Below are 21,885 nucleotides of genomic sequence, written 5' to 3' on the forward strand. Positions count from 1 at the left end.
AACCTCCATATGCTGCAGGTGTGGCCCTAAAAAGAAAAAAAAAGAAGAGAAAAAAAAAAAAAAAAAAAAAAAAAAGGCCAGGCAGAAAGATGCTCACAAGGTAAAAACACATGTGCCAGCCACTACAACAAATTCCATTTCCCGAAAAGGAGAAACAACCACAATACCCAACAACACAAGACTAGCTTAGCAAATTCTGATGCAGCAATTCAAAAGACAAATATTGAGTCTTCAGAATGTGGGGAAATGGTTATGATAATGTCAGATGAAAAACAGGATATAAACTCTGACTTCAACCACGTAAACATCTGCCTAAGGATAAGGCCCTGATACACACACACATCACTGTGGAGTTGCTGATAGCATTGTGTGCCTTCTTTTCTCCAGGAGGAGAACAAAACAAAACAGAGCAAAAAACCCCAACATCATTTTAGACAATTTAATGCCGTGGGGAACTAAAGAGGGCTTTTTCTATAGTTGGAGCTAATGCCCTTCCCTTCTGGAATTCTAAAAGAAGCAGTCAATTTCTTACACCATCAGCAATTCAAATTTGGGGATCCATGAGGTTAAAAGTACTCTGGGTGATTCCCACCACTGACTACAGGCCTCCACCCTCCCCTCCCCCCGCACTGCTGCAGGCACATGCAATAGGTCGACAGGAAAATAAGGTTAAGACCACACAATGAAACGAACAGTACCTTTCTTGGTCGTGGTGAAATATTTTGAGTCCGTCATTTTGGTCCCTTATTTGTAGCCAGTCTCTGCAAGACAGAAGAAAGGGGTGACTTGCCTTTGGGTTCCAAGTTCATTTCACAAGAGGAGGGGGGATCCAGTACACACCTGGTGAGGGGGATAGCTACTCACCTCTTTACTGGGCACAGGAACTGTCAGATAATGGCTGATTGGATTTTGGAAGGTAATTCTGAAGCATTTATCAAATTTTTGAATGTGCATATCCTCTGACCCAGCAATTTTGCTTCCACAGAAGCGCCTATACAGGGTTTTATACCCTGCAGCACTGGAAACAATGTAAATGCCCATCAGTAAGGGAATGGCTCAATACCTTGGAAGAGTCCACAGATTAAAAAGCACTGAATAATCATGGTGACAGCCCCTTTGTGGTGCTCACTCTGCCTAGCACTGGTTCTAGGGGCTTCTTACATGTTGACTCATTATAGCCTCATCATAGTGTCATGGAGGTACTATTACTGCCTATATAGTGAAAGGAACCTGGAAAATATGGAGTTTAAAAAGCTCGCGAGATTTCCTCTCTCCCCAACGTTCCCAAGCTTCTCTAACAATGAAAGGTATTATTCATCCCTAGAGAGGGCTAGAATCTACACTGAAGACTTTGCAACACTCTCCAAATCTAACTGGCCAGTTTTCTCAAAGCATCTCTCAGGACACCTCATAGTATAAAACTCACAGTGTGCAGTGCTGGTCTAAGGCAACAGGACAGAGAAAGTACTAAGGCTCTCTCATTCATTCAACAATTTGCTGGACATTTACTATGTAACCTCAGTAGCTCTTTGTCAACAGCTGAAAGATAAAGGAAGCTACATGGAGTTCTCACCGTGGCTCAGCTATAACAAACCTGACTAGTATTCATGAGGACATGGGTTCGACCCCTGGGCTTGCTCAGTGGGTTAAGGATCCAGCGCTGCTGCGTAGGTAGGTCATAGATGCAGCTCTGATCCCATGTTGCTGTGGCTGTGGCTGTGGCATAGGCCGGTGGCTGCAGTTCCAACACAACCCCTAGCCTGGGAACTTCCATATGCCATGAGTGTGGCCCTAAAAAGCAAAAAAACAACAACAAAAAAAGAAGCTACAGAGGGGCCAAGTACCCTGGATATACTGCAGAGGCTTCAGGGGTTCTTCTAACATTGATTAAGAAGCTATCACTTACTGAACACCTATTAAAGCCACGGGCTTTACACATACTATTTCATTTAATTCTAACAATAAGGTAACTGTTTTAACTCCATTTTATAGATGAGGAGACAGGCCCAGAGATGTTAAGTAACCTGCACAAAGTCACACAGCTTGTAAGTGGCTGGACTGGAAGACTATTTCAGGTCCATCAGAGCTCAGCATCTGTGCTCTATTAATGAAGGAATTCTGCGTCCCCCATCCAAGAGGAAGGACAGAGCCCTGACAGTGGCTTAAGGCTCAGTCTAACAAACCAAGAATTTTTCAACTGAAACCTTCTAGTCCTGCCTGTAGTTTCATATGGTACAGAAAACCACACAACCCTCCAAAACAGATGTTTAAATGGAGAAAATTCACTTTGTCCCTTCTGTTGCCTCTGTGGAAGAGATTCAGACATGAAAACCATTAACATCTTCTTTCAATTCATTACTATGGGGAGGAGAGATGAAGGTTACTGGTGGGAAGGACATGAAGAGTCAAGTATCATTTTAAAGTTCTCTGGAAACAAAGCCAACATAGTACCCCTCCAGCCCAACTCTATTTTTCTAGTTTAAGCTTGTAAATTATGGCGGGATGACAACAGGGCTGTTCCCAGCTGAGATGCCCATAGATTTTGTTTCAATGGGAAACCAATGCGTACTGGCTTGGGGCTGCCTGAAAGCCTTCATGGATGCTGTTAGGATGAAGGAATAAAGGCTTCACTGACAAAAGTATAAGAAAAAGACACAATTTCCACAGCCCCCCTGCTTTGCCAGGTTGAAAAGGGATGTTGGCACTTTCTACGGGAACTGCAAGGAAGAGAGGAGACTGCTGCATCTGATGAGCCGATGCCACAGCAGGGACTCTAATCACTGGTTCTGGCGGCAGGAGTCAGGGCTGTAGGCAGAGTCACAAAGTGAGGACCCGCAGCAGCATCCCTCCTCCATACATGGCCAGTGTTCAGTCAATGGTTGTTGAAAGAAAAGTGGCCCCTGAAAATCCCAGAGAGCCTCAGCCTACTCTCTGACAGCCGTTATGTAACTATTTAAGCACTTGTTTCCTATAGGAGTTTATGTACCTTAAAAATCATTTCTTTTTAAGCACATATAAAGCCATTTTTTTCAGAGAAACTTAGAACCAACCTAGAGGTCCTTTGTGGAGCTCTGAGAATGAGCAGGTAAAGAAGATAATGGCATGTCTGTCACACAATAAGGGACAGAATGGCTTCAGAAGTCACAGGCCTGAGAGCATAACCAGAAGTATCTAGAATAGGAGAACAGCCGTTTCTCATTGTTAAGTTTAGTTCAAGAAGAGGGATCAATGACAGCAAAAGGGACTAAAAATCACAGGCCAAAAGGATCACAGAAAGTAACATAGAAATCCCTCCAATGTTAAATCTAGATGGAAATCAAAATGAACACAGCAAAAACTACCTTAAGATGTCTAACTTCAGTGCTGCCCAGAAATTCTTCCTTCTCTCTAGAAGAGACTGTTAGGGGCTTCCCGCTTATCTGCAGGCTCAACATGACATCTGAGGGCCCTGAATTCCCCAAACACAACCAGCCAGGTAGAGGAAAGGGTGGGAATGTTTCTCTTTGGGGGAGTAATAAAAGCAACAGAGCTGCTGTAGTGATGCCACCACAGATGCCGATGCTCCTACAGCTGGAGCTGTTGATGACACTCTTTCTTTTACAGGGGCTAAGCAGTCACAAACTTAAACCACCACCCGTGTGTACCGGCTGGTGCTGGTGGCCTCTTGCCTCTGCAATATCTCTTTCACATATTCCTTTGCAGAGGGCCCAATGGGACAGGTGACGCAGAAACAGTACCCCTCTGGAGCTGTTTTCTACACAGGAAATAAAGAAGAGGAGGAAGGGGAGATGCAGAGAAGTGGAAACCCTTTTGCAAAGCCACCCCAGAACACTGAATAAAAAAACCTCACCCCACCATGAAAGATCATCTGTGCCTATGGATCTACCAAGGGTGGCTAGCTCCTTGTGTCCTTTCACTGCAGCTGCCTCTTGGGTGTCAGTGCAAGAGGTATTTTTCATTTTCTCTGCAGGAATTGAAAAAATCCTACAGTTCAGACTTCGAGCTCCCACAGGAAAGACTGGTGCTTTTCCTGGCCCTGTCCAGCTGCCACCATGCATTGCATCTCTGCTAATGGAGGCCACAGGTGCCATGATTGAAAGCAAGCAACCGATTTAGATAGGAAAAAACTTAGGCATTGGGCTCCATCTTTGAAAGTAGCAGGGCACATTAAAGAAGCAGTAACTGGTGCTCTGGCCAGTGTGATGAGTCACTTTCGCTAAGGAGATGGCATTCAGTGCTGGGATAGCCCTCAGTTTCAAAATTTAACAGACCAAGGAATGCCTCAAGAGCATGGCACAGTCCAACTTCAAAGGGGGGCACATCTGGAAGGACTGGTTTGTTTTTGAGAAGCCACTGCTGCTATCCCCACCTTACCCTCCCTTCCTACACCCATCCTCAGAAGATGACTTTTCTCTTTTTTAGGGCCGCACCTGAAACATATAGAAGTTTGCAGGCCAGGGGTGAATTGAAGCTGCAGCTGCCAGCCTATGCCACAGCAACACCAGATCCAAGCTGCATCTGTGACCTACACTGCAGCTTGTGGCAACACCAGCTCCTTAACCCACTGAGCAAAGCCAGGTATTGAACCCACATCCTCATAGATACTTGTCAGATTCTTAACCTGCAGAGCACAGCGGGAACTCCCCATTCTCAGAAGATGACTTTGATGCCACAATCTCAGGGCCAGTTTAATCTCATTTTTCTTTTCTTTCTTTTTTTTTTTTTTTTTTAATCCTACTGACAAGGCTGCTTCCCCTGCCCCTAGGCTTAAAAGGAACTAGGTAATAAAGCCTGAAACAGTATTCTCTTATATGTTTTCTAGAATTATGAAGAACTTCTTGGTGAAAATCATGAACAAACTGGCCAGGGACAAAGATGTAATTTCAGAGTAGAAAAATGATGTCCTAGGAAGAAAAGGAAAGGCGAAAGAAAAAACACATAAAAATATTTTCAGCTAAGATTTTAGATTTTAGCCACTGGCGTTAGGATTAGGTTTAAGGGAAAAAAAAAAAACAAAAAATCACTTTTCAAATTTTTGATTCATCAACAAATCTAAATACAATTTTATGAAGAGAAGATTAAGAAATATCTTTCTGTTTTTTAGCTAATAAAATGAATTCAAAATCTATAAAAAATACATGAAGAAAATACTAAATTTCAACTTTTCTTCAAAGTCTCAAAATCACTAATAATTAATTAAAGAGTACTGAACTGAGGTTACAGTTTACTTCATCTCTGTAATTCAATTTCCTCTCTTAAAACTGGGGAATTCACCACTGACAGGGGATAGTGTAAGAATGAAAGGACATAGAGTTCCCGACATGGCTCAGTGGAAACAAATCTGACTAGCATTCATGAGGACACAGATTTGATCCCTGGCCTTGCTCAGTGGGTTGAGGATCCAGTGTTGCGGTGGGCTGTGATGTGGGTCGCAGATGTGGCTTGGATCCCCCACTGCTGTGGCTACGGTGTAGTCCAGCAGCTACAGCTCTGATTCAACCCCTAGCCTGGGAACCTCCATATGCTGCTGGTGTGGCCCTATAAAGACAAAAACCAAAACAAAAAAAGAATGAAAGGATACTGAAAGCATAAACATAACCATCATAAATATGAAATAGATCAGTGGATACTTCTAGGTGGAAAGGATGGATCAAAGGGGGCACACACACAAAAAAACCCTCTAAAGGTGATAGAAGTGATCTCTATTTTGATGCAGATACTGACCAAACTGCACACTTAAGAGCTGAGCATTTCTCTGTCTGTCTCTCTTTTTTTTTAAGGGCTGAACCCTTAGCATAAGGAAGATCCCAGGATAGGTGTCAAATTGGAGCTTTAGCCTCCAGCCTGTGTCACAGCCACAGCAATGCAGGATCCAAGCTACATCTGCAACCTACACCATAGCTCATGGCAATGCCAGATCCTTAACTCAATGAGCAGAGCCAGGGACTGAACCTGTGTTCTCACACATACTAGTCAGGTTCATTACCACTGAGCTACAATGGGACCTCCACAGAGCTGAGCATTTCAGTCGGTGTAAGTTATACAAACATTACATTAAAATAAATAAATAAATAAATAAAACAAACCCTGGAGAAGAAAAATAGCACACTGCATAACCCAAAGGAAATAAAGCCTTTCTGAGCAAGACATAAAATCAATAAGTCTTAAAAGATCTACGAATTCAATTATACAAAAATCAAGGCTTTCTGCATGGCCAAAAACATAATAAAAACCCAAAGACATACAAAAGATAAATACATACACAGAGGAGGTCCCATCATGGCTCAGCAGAAACGAATTTCACTTGAATCCATGAGGATGCAGGTTTAACCCTTGGCCTCGCTCACTGGGTTAAGGGTCTGGTGTTGCCATGAGCTGTGATGTAGGTCACAGACGTAGCTCGGATCTGACGTTGTGACTATGGTGTAGGCCAGAGGCTACAGCTCTGATTCCACCCCTTGCCTGGGAACCTCCATATGCTTCGGGAGCGACCCTAGAAAAGGCAAAAAGACCAAAAAAAAAAAAAAAAGTGACTACAAAGACAAAAATGGCAGAGGATGTAGCCCATTCATAAAAATGATATACAGTGGTTTGGGTTTACTTACGATAAGAGAAATGGAAATTAAAATTACAATGAAATACGATAGCTGAAATCAGCTATTGGATTTGGTAAAGACCCAAAAGTCTGGCAACACTCCATATTGGTGCTGACATGGGGAAACAGATACCCTTATATAATGCTAACGAATCTAAATTGCTACAACATTTAAAGCAATTTGACAACAGCAGATACCAAAAACTGCAAAGGTACTTACCCATCAACCCACCAATTCTGCTTCCAGTTTATTCTATAGGTACAAAACTATGAGGATACAGTTATTCATGTGGCATCCTTTGTAACAGCAAATATTTTAAATACTTTAAATGTCCTCCCATTGAGAGAGGACTGGTTTAAAAAATTATGCCACTACATACAGACATGAGGAACACTATGCAATCATGAAAAAGAATGATCAGTTCTACATGTACTTATATGCAATACCCTCTAAGATATTAAGTGAAAAAAAGATGCCAGAGTTCCCATCATGGTGCAATGGAAAGGAATCCAACTAGGAACCACGAGGCTGGGGGTTCAAACCCTGGCCTTGATCAGTGGCTTAAGGATCCGGCATTGCCGTGAGCTATGGTATACGTCACAGACTCGGCTCGGATCTGGCATTGCTGTGGCTGTGGCATAGGTCAGCAGTTGTAGCTTCGATTATACCCCTAGCCTGGGAACCTTCACATGCCGTGGGTGTGGCCCTACAAAAAAGATGCAAAATGTAATACATAACAATTTTAATTTAATTAAAAAATAATTATACTAATAAAACATAAATACTCAAGTGTTTGCAAATGCATAGACTATCCTTGAAAGGGTAAAAAAGAAATGTTAACCATGGTTTCTCTAAGAAAGGAAGCTGGATTACCAAGGGAGGGTTAAGAGACTGACTCTTCATCACTTATCTTTGTCTATCTTGGGAATTTTATATCCTGTGTATGTAAATCATCTCTTTGAAATATAATGCAGTTTGGCGTTCCTGTTGTGGCTCAGCAGTAATGAACCTGACTAGTATCCATGAGGATCTGGGTTCGATCCCTGGCCCTGCTCAGTGGGTTAAGGATACAACATTGCCATGAGCTGTGGTGTAGGTCACAGACGCAGCTCGGATCTGGCATTGCTGTGGCAGAGGCCAGCAGGTGCGGCAGAGGCCAGCAGTTGCAGCTCCTATTCAACCTCTAGCCTGGGAACTTCCATATGCCTTGGCTGCGGCCCTAAAAAGACAAAAAAAAAAAAAAAAAAAAAAAAATAGGGAGTTCCCGTCGTGGCGCAGTGGTTAATGAATCCGACTAGGAACCATGAGGTTTCGGGTTCGGTCCCTGCCCTTGCTCAGTGGGTTAACGATCCGGCGTTGCCGTGAGCTGTGGTGTAGGTTGCAGACGCGGCTCGGATCCTGCGTTGCTGTGCCTCTGTCGTAGGCCGGTGGCTACAGCTCCGATTCAACCCCTGGCATGGGAACCTCCATATGCCGCCCTCCATATGCCGCGGGAGCGGCCCAAGAAATAGCAACAACAACAACAACAAAAGACAAAAGACAAAAAAAAAATAAATGCAATTTAGAAAACTATGGTACATCTATCCGAAACACCATTCCCACCCCCAGGCTTATTTCAGTCTCAGCTCAAACACACTGTACCAGAGAAGCCCTCTCTGGACCCAGAGGGGCAGAGGCTTCCCTGACATGTGACTCGATCACAGTGTGGGCTTCCCCACAGTCCTCCTCCTGACTCTAATTTAGGACCTGTCCTGTTTAATGCTGTCAACCCAGCAATTGGCCAATGCCTGGCATATTCCAGGAGTTCACAAAATGTTTGATGACAAAATGAAAGACAGGTTTTCCAGAGAAGCTAGAAAACCAAGAGCCCACAACAGGTCACCACAATAGGGCTGCTTGATGAGTGCCAGACAGCGGTGGCTGGGCAAACCAGGAACATAAGGCTTTGCAGTTAACTTTCAACAGAAATGGCAAGACTGATCCAATGCCAAGATGGCTCCAAGGAAATCTAGTTTTGCTACCAACAGCTCTGAGACCCTGGGCAAACACCCCCCATCTTTGGCCCGCCCTTTCCCCAATTGTCAAATAGGAGAATTCAAAGAAATCAATGGTTTTTCAAGTGTCCTTCTCCCCGGCCTGCTTTTAAATTGTTTAAAACAAAAATGGAGGGAGTTCTCATCATGGCTCAGCAGAAATGAATCTAACTAGCATTCATGAAGGCACAAGTTAAATCCCTAGCCTTGCTCAGTGGGTTAAGGATCCAGCGCTGCCATAAGCTGTGGTGTAGGTTGCAGACGTGGCTCGGATCTGGCACTGCTGTGGCGTAGGCCAGTGGCTACAGCTCTGATTTGACCCCTAGCCTAGGAACCTCCATATGCCGCAGGTGTGGCGACAGAGAGAAAGATAGAGAGATAGACAGATAGATAGATAGATAAATGGAACTGCTCTAGTTGAAGTAAGGGTGGGTGCCCAGAGCCTGGTGCATTATTCCACTGTGCCTGGCATTCCCTCCCCTCACCAGGGGACCTTCTGACAACCCACAGTTCCATGGAACAAAGTCAGAAAACTACCAGTCTGTTAAATGACAAAGTCCATCCTCCCACCCCCCATTTCATGTTCTATGATTCCCTGCAAGATGAGAAACCCACTTTCTTACCAATGAGTGTTCTTCCTGGGAATCAGACAAGAGGCAATGTGCATGATCATTCACAGGGCATGACAGAAGATGTTTCCAAGGGGACAAAAGAGAAAACAAATTCAGAATGCAGCCAGGGCCAGCAAACCTTATTAGGTCTTCAGTAGGAGGGAAAACAGTAACAAGCCAAGCAATTCCCCCAAGTGACCAGCCAATGGCCAGGGAGAGGACTTTTCTAGGCTCAGAGCAGTGACTCATGTCAGAGCAGCCCATACTCTGCAATTGGATGAGAAGCATGAAGATGGCAGTGCCAGCACAGAGCCCTGCATGCCTTCGGCGCCCAGCGAGATCAGCCAGAGGAGAAGCTTAGGAAATGAAAAGAGGAAAGAGACATTTGACAAGGTCTGATTCAATTGCCAAGACCCATCACTGAGTTCAAGGATATCCGGGCAAGAAAAACTGATCCCTAAAAGTCTGTGTTGGTAACTTGCCACTTCAGTGCTGAAACTGTCATTGTTAAACCTCTGCCTGATGAACAGCTTTCAGAAACTTGATCCGAGGCAAGTGTTAGCTCAAGGACAGTCAAGACTATGCTAGGAAGAGTGAATAACAGGGGCTAGGGTAGTGCTACTGTTTCTTCACTTGCAACAGAAAAGCCAAACTTTAACCAGCGTGTATGTTTTGCTATTTAAGTTCTGTCTCAAGAGCAGAGGTTGATTCATTTCACAAATGCTCCCCTACTCTGCATGCTCTGGATTGTGTCCTTGACCCCATTCAATACAATGTTTAATAGAGATGATGATTTTACTTACCACCCAGTAATTCTACTCACCACTCCTCACCTAACAGTCTCCTTTTATTTTTTATTTTTATTTTTTTGTTTTTTGTCTTTTCTAGGGATGTACCCAGGGCATATGGAGGTTCCCAGGCTAGGGGTCTAACCGGAACTGTAGCTGCTGGCCTACGCCACAGCCACAGCAATGCAGGATCCGAGCCACATCTGCGACCTACACCACAGCTCATGGCAATGCCAGATCCTTAACCCACTGAGCAAGGCCAGGGATCAAACCCTCGACCTCATGGTTCCTGGTTGGATTCGTTAACCACTGAGCCATGACGGGCACTCTGTAACAGCCTCTTTTTTTAAAAAGGAAAAGATCCTCACAGGTAAGTACTGAAGTTTACATCACAGACAAGGAAACAGCTCAGGCCACCTCGAAGATTAAAAGGTGAGTCAGCAGTAGAGAAACCAGATTTCAGACTTTCTCTCTGAGACAATGTGGTTACCAAATTTAGACAGGCTCTTTCAAGTCGGTTCAATTATAAGTAAATAAGCTGTATTCTTCCTTGGGCTTGGCACAAGATTTGAAACAAAGGTGGCAGTGGTAGTGGTAATGACAAATGGATGTGCACTATGGGCCAGAAACTAAAAGAGCTTTAAATTCAAACCTCACACTAATCTGTGAAGAAGGTATCAATAATATCACAAGTTTACAGATGAAGCCCAGAGAGGTCAAGGCATTTGTTTGGAGTCACAGAGCTAGAAAAATGGTAACTCCGATATTCTCTACTCTTGCCCCATCATGAGGTCACACATGTCCCACTCTGTCCAGTGAGGCAACTCCCCCTCTCTGATGAAGCCCTGGAAGAAACACACACACTTTAAACAGGTCGTGAAGTATGTTGCCACACATCCCTGCCTAGTCCCTCGAAGCTTGAATTACAGGTTATTTTAGGGCGAGCCCATCCAGTTTGGACAACAGGAATGTCAAGTTTAGAAATGTGTCTAGTGAAAGCCTGTCTGCATGAGCTCACCTGAGTTATAGGTCTCCTGGGATCTGGATGAAAACTGATTAGTCAATCTTCCATGATCCACCAGCAATTAAAGCTTCAAAATGAAAAGGAACTAAAAGCAGACAAATGGCACATCAAATGTTCTACAAGACTGAATCTCTAGTACTGAACTCTAGCATCAAGTGCCAGTCCCTAACTAATCTAAAGCAGTAATATGTGGAAAGACATGTTGCCAAGAAAAAGAAAAGTTCCTTAAAGGGGGCGGGCCTTCTGGAGTTCCCACTGTGGTGCAACAGGATTGGCAGCCTCTTGGGAGCGTTGGGACACAGGTTCAAGCCCTGGCCTGGCACAGTGGGTTAAGGATCTGGCATTGCTGCAGCTGAGGCTTAGGTTGCAGCTATGGATCAGATCTGATCCCTGGCCCAGGAGCCCCATATGCTGGGGGCACCCAAAAAAGGGAAAAAATGGGGGAGGGTGGGGGGCTTCTTCTGAACAATCTCAACAATCTTTAAATTAATGAAGAGAAAGAGGCCAAAGACTATAGAACTAGGCTCCTTGAGACCTTAGTTTCCCCACCTGAACAATCAGAACACTTTCTGAAAATCTGACAAATTTCTGAAAATCTGACAAATTTTGAAGTCATTCACGTATACAGCATGCATAACAGTGTGCGGTACTTTCAGCTCCAAGCCTGGGACTGTGCCCCATACAGGAGCACACTCCCAGTAGACAAAGAACAGTCTTGTCCTGCTGGCCTTACAGATTCAGAAGCCAGGTAAAGGGAACAGCAGAGTGAGCATGACCTTCAGATAACTGCCACCAAAACTAAGGAGACTTAGAGATGGAAGCATTAAAGGATGCCTTCTTGGATTAATAGTGCTTGACTGAAAATGGAAAGATGTGTCAGATTTGGACAGGGAGTGGCAAAGGCGACATGAGAAGAACCACAAATTGCCAGAATAACAGGGAATGAATGGAGAATAACTCAACCACCACAAACACTGGCTGGGGCACAGGCTCTGTGCTAGGGAATTCAAAGCCCCTGTATGAATTCTCAAGTAACCAATTTTAAAATGAGGAGTTAGAGATGCTGAGAGAGGAGACATATCCAAGGCCAAAACAAACACACGTGTTTAAGGAGGCTCTGAGACCACCTGGCTGAAGGCAAGATCCTGGCAGGGAAAGAAGCAGATGAGGTTAGTCAGGGAATGATGAGATTCAAGGCAGCCTTGGATGTCAAGGTGAGTTGGACCCTGCCAACAGAAGATGCAGTGATCTTATCAAATGACAAGTCTCATGCTGGCAAGCATTTGATGCTACTGATCACTCTCTCCTCCTTGAAAGATTCTCTTCCTTTGGATTCCAGGATGCTATGCTGTCTGCTTTTCCCCATCCCACTGTCTGGTGTCTTTGTTCCTCTTCCTCGTACTCTCCCTATCCTTCAATACTTGCAGCACCCAAGGGCTCAGGCCTGGTTCTTCTGCCCTTTTCCAGAGGCCCTCCTCCATTCTCCAGCTGAGCTATTTACTTCACCCAGTGTCATGGTTTTAAGTACCATCTCTGTGCTGACAACTCACAATTTTACATCCCTAGGCCCAATCTCTCCCTTGAACTCCCGTCTCATATATTCAAACTGCCTGACATTTCTTCTTGAATGTTTGTATACCTAACAGGCAGCTCAAATTTAAAATGAAAAAAACTACCACCTGCTTCCCCCCATCCCTTAACTGGTTCATCCTGCAGTCTTCATTATCCAGTTACTGCCAATACCATCGTTAACAGGTTCTCAAGTTCAAAAAACCTCAGTTACCTTTGACAACACACTCTATCTCATATGTCATATCTAATCCATCAGGAATTCCTGTCGGGTCTACATTCAAAATGAATTTAGAATCCATGAAGTGGCTTCTCACTGGCTTCATCTTTCCCACCTGGCCCCAGGACACCATCCCCTCCCATCAAGATTGCTGCCAAAGCTGCTTCCACACTGCACCCGACAACCCAACTCAGCAACAGCCAGAATGGTTCCATCAGTCTAAGACAGTGGCACCTCTCTGCTCAAAATCCTCCAATGGTTCCTGTCTCCCTCAGAGTAAAAGCCAAAGTCCCTATCATGGCCTCATGGCTCACAAGGCCCTGGATAAGATGCATACCCCCTCCTGTTTCTCTCCTGTCATTATCTCTTTTGAATTCTTCTCCCACTGTTCTCCCCATCACTCCCTCAGTTCCAGCCACATGGGCCTCTTTGCTGATCCTTGAACACAACAGGCATGTTTCAACCCCAAGGCCTTTGCATATGCTATTCACTTTGCAAAGGAGGCTCTTTCTCCAGATGGCATCATAGCTCAGCTCATCTTTTTTCCCCTTCAGTTGTACTGAGATATAATTGTCATACAGCACTGTGTCAAGTTTAAGGTGTACAGTGTAATGATTTGACTTTCATACATCAAGAAATGGTTATCACAATAAGTTTAGTGAACATTCATTATCTTACACAGATACAAAATTAAATAGAAAATTTTTTCCTTGTGATGAGAGATCTAAGGGTTTACTCTCCTTTCATAATAACATACAGAAGTATACTTATATTTATCATGTTGTACATTACATTCCTAGCACTTATGTATTTTATAATTGGGAGTTTTGTACCTTTTGACTGCCTTCACTCAATTCCCTTCCCCCCAACCCCTGCCTCTGGTAACCACAAATCTGATCTCTTTTTCTGTAAGTCTGTTTGTTTTTGAAGTATAATTGACCTACAACACTATGTTAGTTCCCTTTACACAACATAGTGATTCTATATTTCTACACATTTCAAAATGATCACCATACTGCATAGTTATGGACTATATTCCCCACACTGTACTCTTCATACCCGTGACTCATTTACTTTGCAACTGCAAGTTTCTCCCTCACCTATTTCTCTCCTCCCCCCACCCCAGTCCCTCTCCTCTTTTGTGTCTTGGCTCAAATGTTACCTTCTCACTGAGGCCTTCTCTCGTCACTTTATTTAAAATCATTACCACTCCCAACTAATCCCCCACACTTCCTATCCTCCTTTTGTTTTTTTCTTCAAAGTACTTATCAACATAGTATAAAACTTATTTATATTGCCTATTTTTTCCTCCCTCCATAATGAAATTACGCAAGGACAAGGATTTTGTCCATTTTGTTCACTACTATATTCCGGCTCCTAGACTGGCAAGTAATAGGTACTCAGTAAATATTCAAATGACTAGTGCTCAATCCTCTTCTTGGGGAAATTTCATATTTTGTTAACCAACCTCAGCCAGGAAACACCTTCCCAATGTTCATTTCACAGGATTCACCAGGGTCAGAGCTACATCTGTTCTGGTTGTCAAGCTATTTTGACAAAACTGAAATTGAGAATGCCAAAAATCCTAGCCATTTTACAGCCAATAAATGGAAGGTAAGTAAATAAATGATGAGAGAGAAGAAAGGGCAGAGGGTAGAAGATCAAGTGGCAACATATTCAACGGAAGAAATGTTCAAGCCACTTCCTTCAGTGAGGCCATATCATCATTCCCCTGCTCTGGGCATGAGCTCAGAGAGTGACCAGAGTTGCAGGAGGTAGGGGTACAAATGCTGGGGTAGGTGTGGGAAGGGGGGCTCTGACACAGGCCATGGTATCAGCTTAGCCAGGGCCTTCCCTCCACCTATAACCCTCCAGGCTCATAGGCCTTCTGTGTTCCTGTGCTTCACTACCCTCACACCTGCTGATCCTTCTGCCTGGATTATCTCTCCAGCTTCTAGAGCAGCTTATCCTTCAAACCTCAGCTTAGGTGACATCAGTTCAAAGATACCATCCCTGTATGCACTAAGTAGATATATATATATCTTTCTGTCTTTTCTAGGGCCACACCTATGGCATGTGGAGGTTCCCAAACTAGGGGTCTAATCGGAACTGTAGCCACCAGCCTGCACCACAGCCACAGTGATGCCAGATCAGAACCACGTCTTCGACCTACACCACAGCTCATGGCAATGCCAGATCCTTAACCCACTGAGCAAGGCCAGGGATCCAACCCTCGACCTCATGGTTCCTTATTGGATTCATTAACCACTGAGCCATGATGGGAACTCCATAAGTAGGTATTTTTCTTTTTTTTTTTTCTTCTTCTGCTTTTTAGGTCCACACCTTCTGCACATGGAAGTTCCCAGGCTAGGGGTCGAATCAGAACTAGAGTTGCCAGCCTAGGCCACAGCCACTTGGGATCTGAGCCGCATCTGCGACCTACACCACAGCTCACAGCAATGCTGGACCCTTAACTCACTGAGCGAGGCCAGGGACTGAACCAGCATCCTCATGGATACTAGTTGGGTTCGATACTGCCGAGCCTCAACAGAAACCCTAAGCAGGTATTTTTCTGCCTTCATAGCCCAGTATTCACACATTTACTGAGCCATAAATAGGTCTACATGCTGTGAATGAAACAAAGAGCTTACTCTTCACAGAACTTATATCCTAATGGCAGGCAGAGATTATAACCAAGATAAATAAGTTAAATATATAGTATCTCAGATAGTGATTAATGTTATGAAGAAAAAGAAAGCTGTGAAGGAGAACAGGGAGCATGAGGGAGGGTGACTGGGAAGTTGAAATTTAACCAGGGCAGCTACAAACGGCCTCCTTGAGAAGGTGACAGGTGACCATGCCTGGGGAAAGACTTCCAGGTGTAAAAAATAGTCAGTGCAAAGGTGGGAGTGTGCCTGGCCTGTTTGAGGAAAAGTAGGGAGGTGATGTGGCTTGAACAGAGAGAGCTATAAGGGGGGCAGTGGATTATTAAGATCAGAGGAGAATGGAGGGGGCCTTACAGGTCAAAGTAAGAACTCTGGCTTTTACTCTGAATGAGCTGTGAGTCACTGCAGGGTTTTAAGCTAGAGTCCTAAGATCTGGCTTACATTTTAACAGGTGCTGGCTGCTATGCTTCTTATCCCTCATGACTTACCTTTTTTTTTTCAGCCACACCCACAGCATTTGGAAGTTCCCAAGCGGGAGACTGAACCGAAGAGACAATGCCAGGTCATTAACCCACTGAGCCATAGCAGGAACTCCACTTGTTTTTCTAATTCTTACATTTGTTTTTTATTTCTTCTTTGTCTATCTGCCCCACTAGAATGTGGTAAGCAACCCAAAGGCAGAAACTGGCTTGTTTACCTATCATCACATTTAGCCCAGTGTCAGGGACACAGGAGGGCTCAATAAATACTGAATGAATGAATGTTGGATGTATGAAGGCTCTGTCCTCAGTGTTGCAATCTCCAGCCACCCAGCCCTCAGAGATCAGAGAATGAAGACTACAGAAACAAACAACAGCTAGCTCTAATGAAATTTTGTCATTCTACTTTCAATATCCTTAGGACCCAAAAAGCAATTAAGGTGAGATAAAAAGTATGTGCCAACCAAGTCCAGTCCTTTACAGAGCTCAGCTGTAACGAATGTCTTCAGTGCTGAAAGGGTCGAACTTTTGAGACCTGACTTCCAAATCTACCATCTTGTAGCTAAAGTCCACAGAGGAGATTTGACAGATCGGCGACTGATGAACTCTAGGCATTCTGTGGTCAACCAGCCACAATGTTAATTGGAAGAGGCCTCTCAGCTTTGGGGAGACCCTCTTAGTGGAGGTCAGATGTCAAGCCCAAGGCTAAAGAGCCCAAAAGCATGAGGTTTGGGAGTCTAGAACCACAGGCAAGCCCTTGCTCAGCTCCATTAAATTAAAAGGAGACATTTCAAGAGCAAGGGGTTGGGAAAGAAAAGGTACAACCCAGGCTCTCAAGGGGTCTACACAACCTAACAGGCACAACCATACCACATCTGCAAAATGAGAATCACAATGCACATGCCTGAGGGGTTTATAAGGCTAAAACAAGGGAATACATACAAAGTCCTCGGCAGTGCCCAGTCCACCAAGTGCTTGATAAATGTTGGTCACCTTACTACTACACAGGAAGAGCCATTACCATCAGCACCTCCCTGCTGCTCCCGAATTTCCAGTTCTCTGGAGGCCCTAAAACACTCTGGTGGCTGGCTGAGTGGCAGCATGAATAGTTCTAGAGTAGTTAATCCCACCATTGATCAGATTTCTCCCTTCTCCTCTGGGGTGACATAAGGATGGACAGGAGATCGTCTGTAAAGTGCTTTAAATTCCCCAGGAGTCAAGGACTGCTAAAAATTTAATGTGATATTCATTTACTGAATATTTACTGAGCACCTACTATGTGCCAGACATTTCACTAGGTACTGGAGACACAAACAGTTAAGATAAGCCCTCTCCAAGGAGTAAAAGCTATGTATTTACGAGACTGCCAAGTAAACAGACAATGACAACTCACTGTGATCAAAGCCATGGGACATCCAGTTCAGGCCTGCAAGGTGGGGGAGATGGTCAGATGGGAAGCATCATGTAGTCGTCCAGCAAAGAAGGGTGTGTGTGTGACAGGAAATGGTGTTAAGGAGGAGGGAACAGCACAAAGCAAAGACACAGAGGCAAACAGCTGAGGCCTTTCCAGAAGTGGAAAGCAGCTCAGTTTGACTGCAACTTGGGAAGAGGAGTGAGGAAGTGAGGTGTAGAAAAGACAAGGCAAGAGAACCCAGCAGGGATCAGAGCTCAAAGGGCCTTGAAGGCCACGATAGGGAGTGTGAGTTTTAGCCTTAGAGCCATGAGGATCCACTGATGGATATTCAAACAGAACTTTTTTTAAAAGAGAGTCCTCAAATGCTCAAGCAATATTTTTCTCTCTGGAGTTATTTGTTCCTCTCTGTGTGAAGAGAAAAAGAACACAAAAACCATTTCTGGACTGTGATAACTCATCAGTGACCTATCTTAGGCAAAAGACCTGTTTAGAAAAAGAAATATCTACAAGTAACAGATACCCCTTCAGCTTTCGGAAACACACCAAAGCACAGATCTCATACCCAAGGCGTGTTTGCTCTACATCAGGCTTTGGTGCCAGGCGTGGGGGTTTTTGGGAAGTGAGCAGGCAAGACGTGCCATAGCTTCAGAGAATAACTATAAAAAGAAGAAAGTTCAAGCCCTGAGCCAGCAGGACCAACGGACTGAACTTGTTCTGAAACACTTTTAGGAAGTGAAACAAGAAGGACGGGAGAAGTCCTGTGTACATAATGGTCTCTGTTTGCAGATGGAAATACCACACCCCCAAACCAGGGTTGACAGCCTTCCTTAGACACAGGCTCCCAGTGGGCACCAAGTGCCTAGAGTCAAGGCACCTACCACAGCAACAAGAGGGTCTGCACAAATGTGCCACATGTGCCAGTGTTCTGGGGAGAGGGCGAAGGTGGTGGTGTTATTCTAGAACTGAGGTAAAGAAGGTTCAATCTGGGAGTTCCCATGGTGGCTCAGTGGAAATGAACCCAACTAGTAGCCATGAGAATACAGGTTCGATCCCTGGCCTTGCTCAGTGGGTTAAGGATCTGGCGTTGCGGTAAGCTGTGGTATAGGTCACAGATGCGGCTCGGATCTGGTGTGGCTGTAGTGTAGGCCAGCAGCTGTAGCTCTGATTCAACGCCTACCCTGAGAGCTTCCATATGCTGATCTGCGGCCCTTAATAAAAAATAAATTTAAAAAAGAGAAGGCTCAGCCTAAATAAGTTAATCAGGTCACATCACCAAGAAGCTGCTGAGCTAGGACTGGAACCCAGGATTGCCTGATGAGTAAGGGAGTGCTTTTTCCATCATACCTCTGAGCGCTCAAGAAGTCACTCAGGTGAAATCTATGCTCAAACCACACTCAACTGATAATCTCTATACAACTTCTGAGGGATCTGATTCTTTGAAAACTAGTTAAGTCCCTCTTCATGGAGCTTCTTGAAGAGGTTGAAGGAGGCTGGGCTCAACTCAGGACAGGAAGCCAGATGCTTTGAGCTCTGCTTATATTCTTACCATCTGTGACAAGTCACTTCATCTCATATTCTCCCTTGGAATGATGGGGATAGGAATGTTAAGTTTCTGTGAATTCAATGAACTAGAAGAACAGATCGAAGAGTTTAAAAACAGGTACTACAGTAATGTCTGTATCACAACTTTCTTCAGAAACATGTGGAAACCCTTATGAGTTCATTAAGGCTTGTAATACCCAGGAGCAGGTAGGATATCAGCAGGTCTGTGCTGCTACCAAGGAAAATGAGGCAGAAGTGGAGCAAGAGAATGTCTGCAAAGGAATATGGTTCAGAATCACAGAGCCTAGTGCTCTGGTGATGAAACCATCTCACCATCTTTCAGGCAAGATGTGCACTTTCTAGCCAAGAAGTCAGGGGACCTGCATTTTTCTTAGAGAGACACAGACCTTTCCCTTGGGAATATTCTTCAAGAACCCAGGGCCAAAAGATTCCTCTAAGGGGTCATGTAGTTCCTCTTTACTCCAAAAAGAATGCAGCTCAACCACTCTCAAGGGAGGTTCTGGATATTATTAAATTAGTTTCATCCATAGCCTATCTGATGTCTCACAGTACCCAATAGTCAGGAAAAACTCTTGCCCTGAAAAGCAACGACCTGCAAAACTGTTTCATCCTAAATAAAGTGAATCAAATGCTCCTTATGAAGGTTAGACAAGAAGCAATAAGGCTACATCTTTATATAGATGCAAGTAAATATAATGGCAGCTAAAGATATTAAATAGCTCCTACACTCCAATCTTGCTCCAGCCTCTCTTTGGTCTCTGCACTTTGCACGTTCCTGAGAACCTGGGTAGAAATTCTGACTCTTGCCTACACCACCCGATTGACCTTACAGGTGTGACTTAACCTCTCTGTGCATTTTACTCGGAGGTGAAATGGAGATAACAACAGCAGCTACCTCACAAAGGTTGCTGGGAAATTTAAATGCTGCATTACGAGTACTTAACATAATGCCTGGTACACAGTAAGAGCTCAATTAATCAGCAGCTAGCATTTTATCAGTAGTTTTGGCATTTATTACAGGTGTCCCCAGTTAACTTGTTGGTGAGGCGCCTAAGTACAGACCAAACCCAACCCTACCCCAGAGCAGGCAGCGCGGGCTGCTCCTTAATTTATTATTATTTTTTTTTCTTTTCAAACCTTGGCAAAGAGATAAGGCCCTGAACGAGGAGGAAGACTCAGGCTGGCCATGGGGGTAAGAATGCAGAGGGAACCAGGACCCGAAGAGAAGTTTCCTGTTTGGCCAAGCGCAGGCTCCCTGGGGCCTAAGTCTAGGAGTCTCTCCAGGAGGGCGCCCCCAGAGGGACTGCGGACCTGGGGTGGAGGCGGGAGGCCAAGCGGCCGAGAATGAATGAACCCGCAGCCCTTCTGCCTCAACGCGGCCTGGGAAGCCACTCTAGCTCCTCTAGCGCCTCGTCCTCTCCGTGACCTCTGACCCCACAAACCCCTCACCTCAGACCCCCCGACTCCCTGCCCCATCTCTTCTCCGGCCTCGCCGGGCTCCCCGCCTCCTCACCCGCAGGTCCAAACGGCTCCCGGCGCCACGGCGCGGCTCCACTCTGCAGTAAAACGTCCGCGGCCTTGTCGTCCCACTCTCCCGGTGCGTCCGTGCCGCCAGCCGCTCCGAGCCCCGCGGCTGTCACCTGCCGGGCGGAAGTGAGCTGCCCGCGCTCGGGCACTTCCGGTGGACGCAGGGCCTGGGGGCGGGGTCAAGGGTTCAACCCGGGCGGGGGTGGGGCCCGTGAGGGCGTGGCCAGGAGGGCGGGGCCGGCGGGAATTAACCCTCCTCCGACATGTCGTTCTCAGCCACTGTAGAGCCAGAGAAAGATTAGACAGATAAGCCGTTACGTAGTTTAACATGATGAAGATGGAAAAGGTCGTTACAGACGGGTAAACTAGACTCTGAGAGGGGCAAGTTTTGCTCAAGATCGCTTACTTTATGAAGGAATTCCGCGTTGTAAGAGAAAACCTTAGACCTTCCAAGGAGAGCTTAATGATGTCCCATCTTCCTTTTGGCTGGGTTAATCAGGACTTCAGTTGCTATAGCAATCTCACTCCCAACTCTGGTATTATTAAACTTTCTCCTCCTGGATAATTTCTTTCTTTCTTTTTTTTTTTTTTTTTTTTTTTTACCGCTGCACTTAGGGCATATGGAAATTCCTGGACTAGGGGTCTAATCGGAGCTGCAGCTGTGGCCTGTGCTGCAGCCATAGCAACACCAGATCCGAGTGGCATCTGCAACCAATGCCGCAGCTTCTGGCAATGCCAGATCCTTAACCTACTGAGCTAGGCCACGGATAGAACCAGAATCCTCATGAATACTAGTTGGGTTCTTAACCTGCTGAGCCACAATGGGAATTCCATCTGATTATCCTCATTAAAATATTAATTAATCATTACTCTTTAAAAATGTTTACTGGACAAATATTTGCATTGTAGAGAAACGGAAATATACTAGTAAGCAAAAGGAGAGAAATCATCTGCAATCCCATTTCCCGGAGACAATCATTTCTTAAAATTAAAGTATAGTTGATTTACAATATTGTGCCAATTTCTGCTGTACACTCATTCTTAATATTTTGGTGAATATCCTTCCAGACTCAACACATCATTTGGTATTTTTACCTCACCAAGATATTGGTAAAAGTCTTCTAAAGCAAGAAATATATTTAGAGTTTTTGTTTTTTTTTTTAACTTTTAGGGCTGCACCCTCAGTATATGGAGGTTCCCAGGTTAAGGGTAGAATCCAAGCTACAGCTGCTGGCCTACACCACAGCCGCAGCAACGCAGGATCCTTAACCCACTGAGTGAGGCCAGGGATCGAACCCGCAACATCACTGCTCCTAGGCGGATTCGTTTCCACTGCTCCATGACAGGAACTCCAAGAAATACATTTTTGTTTGGTGCTTTCCAACACCTGCGATT

The 21,885-nt window shown here is 44.8% G+C and overlaps 1 protein-coding gene across 21 annotated transcripts in view; it reads right to left on the reverse strand.

The window, feature by feature from the left end:
* The window catches only part of AP1B1 (adaptor related protein complex 1 subunit beta 1), a 50,691-nt gene extending 30,097 nt beyond the window's left edge, over nucleotides 1–20,594 (reverse strand). For 9 of the 21 annotated variants that reach the window (XR_014825839.1, XR_014825836.1, XR_014825844.1 and 6 more), the window contains exons 1-2: nucleotides 20,477–20,594; nucleotides 699–761 (exon numbers count right to left, since the gene is read on the reverse strand). Coding sequence is in view for 14 of the 21 variants with exons in the window: in XM_021074370.2 (XP_020930029.1) it covers nucleotides 699–735 (37 nt within the window). In the remaining 7 variants the exon portion in view is untranslated. Of the gene's footprint in view, nucleotides 1–698; nucleotides 762–864; nucleotides 1,019–6,262; nucleotides 7,845–20,476 lie in introns of those variants that run through there. The other 12 variants (XR_014825841.1, XR_014825837.1, XR_014825845.1 and 9 more) reach the window with 2 other exon arrangements.
* Between the last annotated feature and the right edge of the window lie 1,291 nt (nucleotides 20,595–21,885).

This window comes from Sus scrofa, chromosome 14 (genome assembly GCF_054392235.1).
Source record: "Sus scrofa isolate SSC_HxYL_T2T_F1_AM1 chromosome 14, Sscrofa_HxYL_maternal_Yorkshire_Landrace_v2.0, whole genome shotgun sequence".
NCBI lineage: Eukaryota > Metazoa > Chordata > Mammalia > Artiodactyla > Suidae > Sus > Sus scrofa.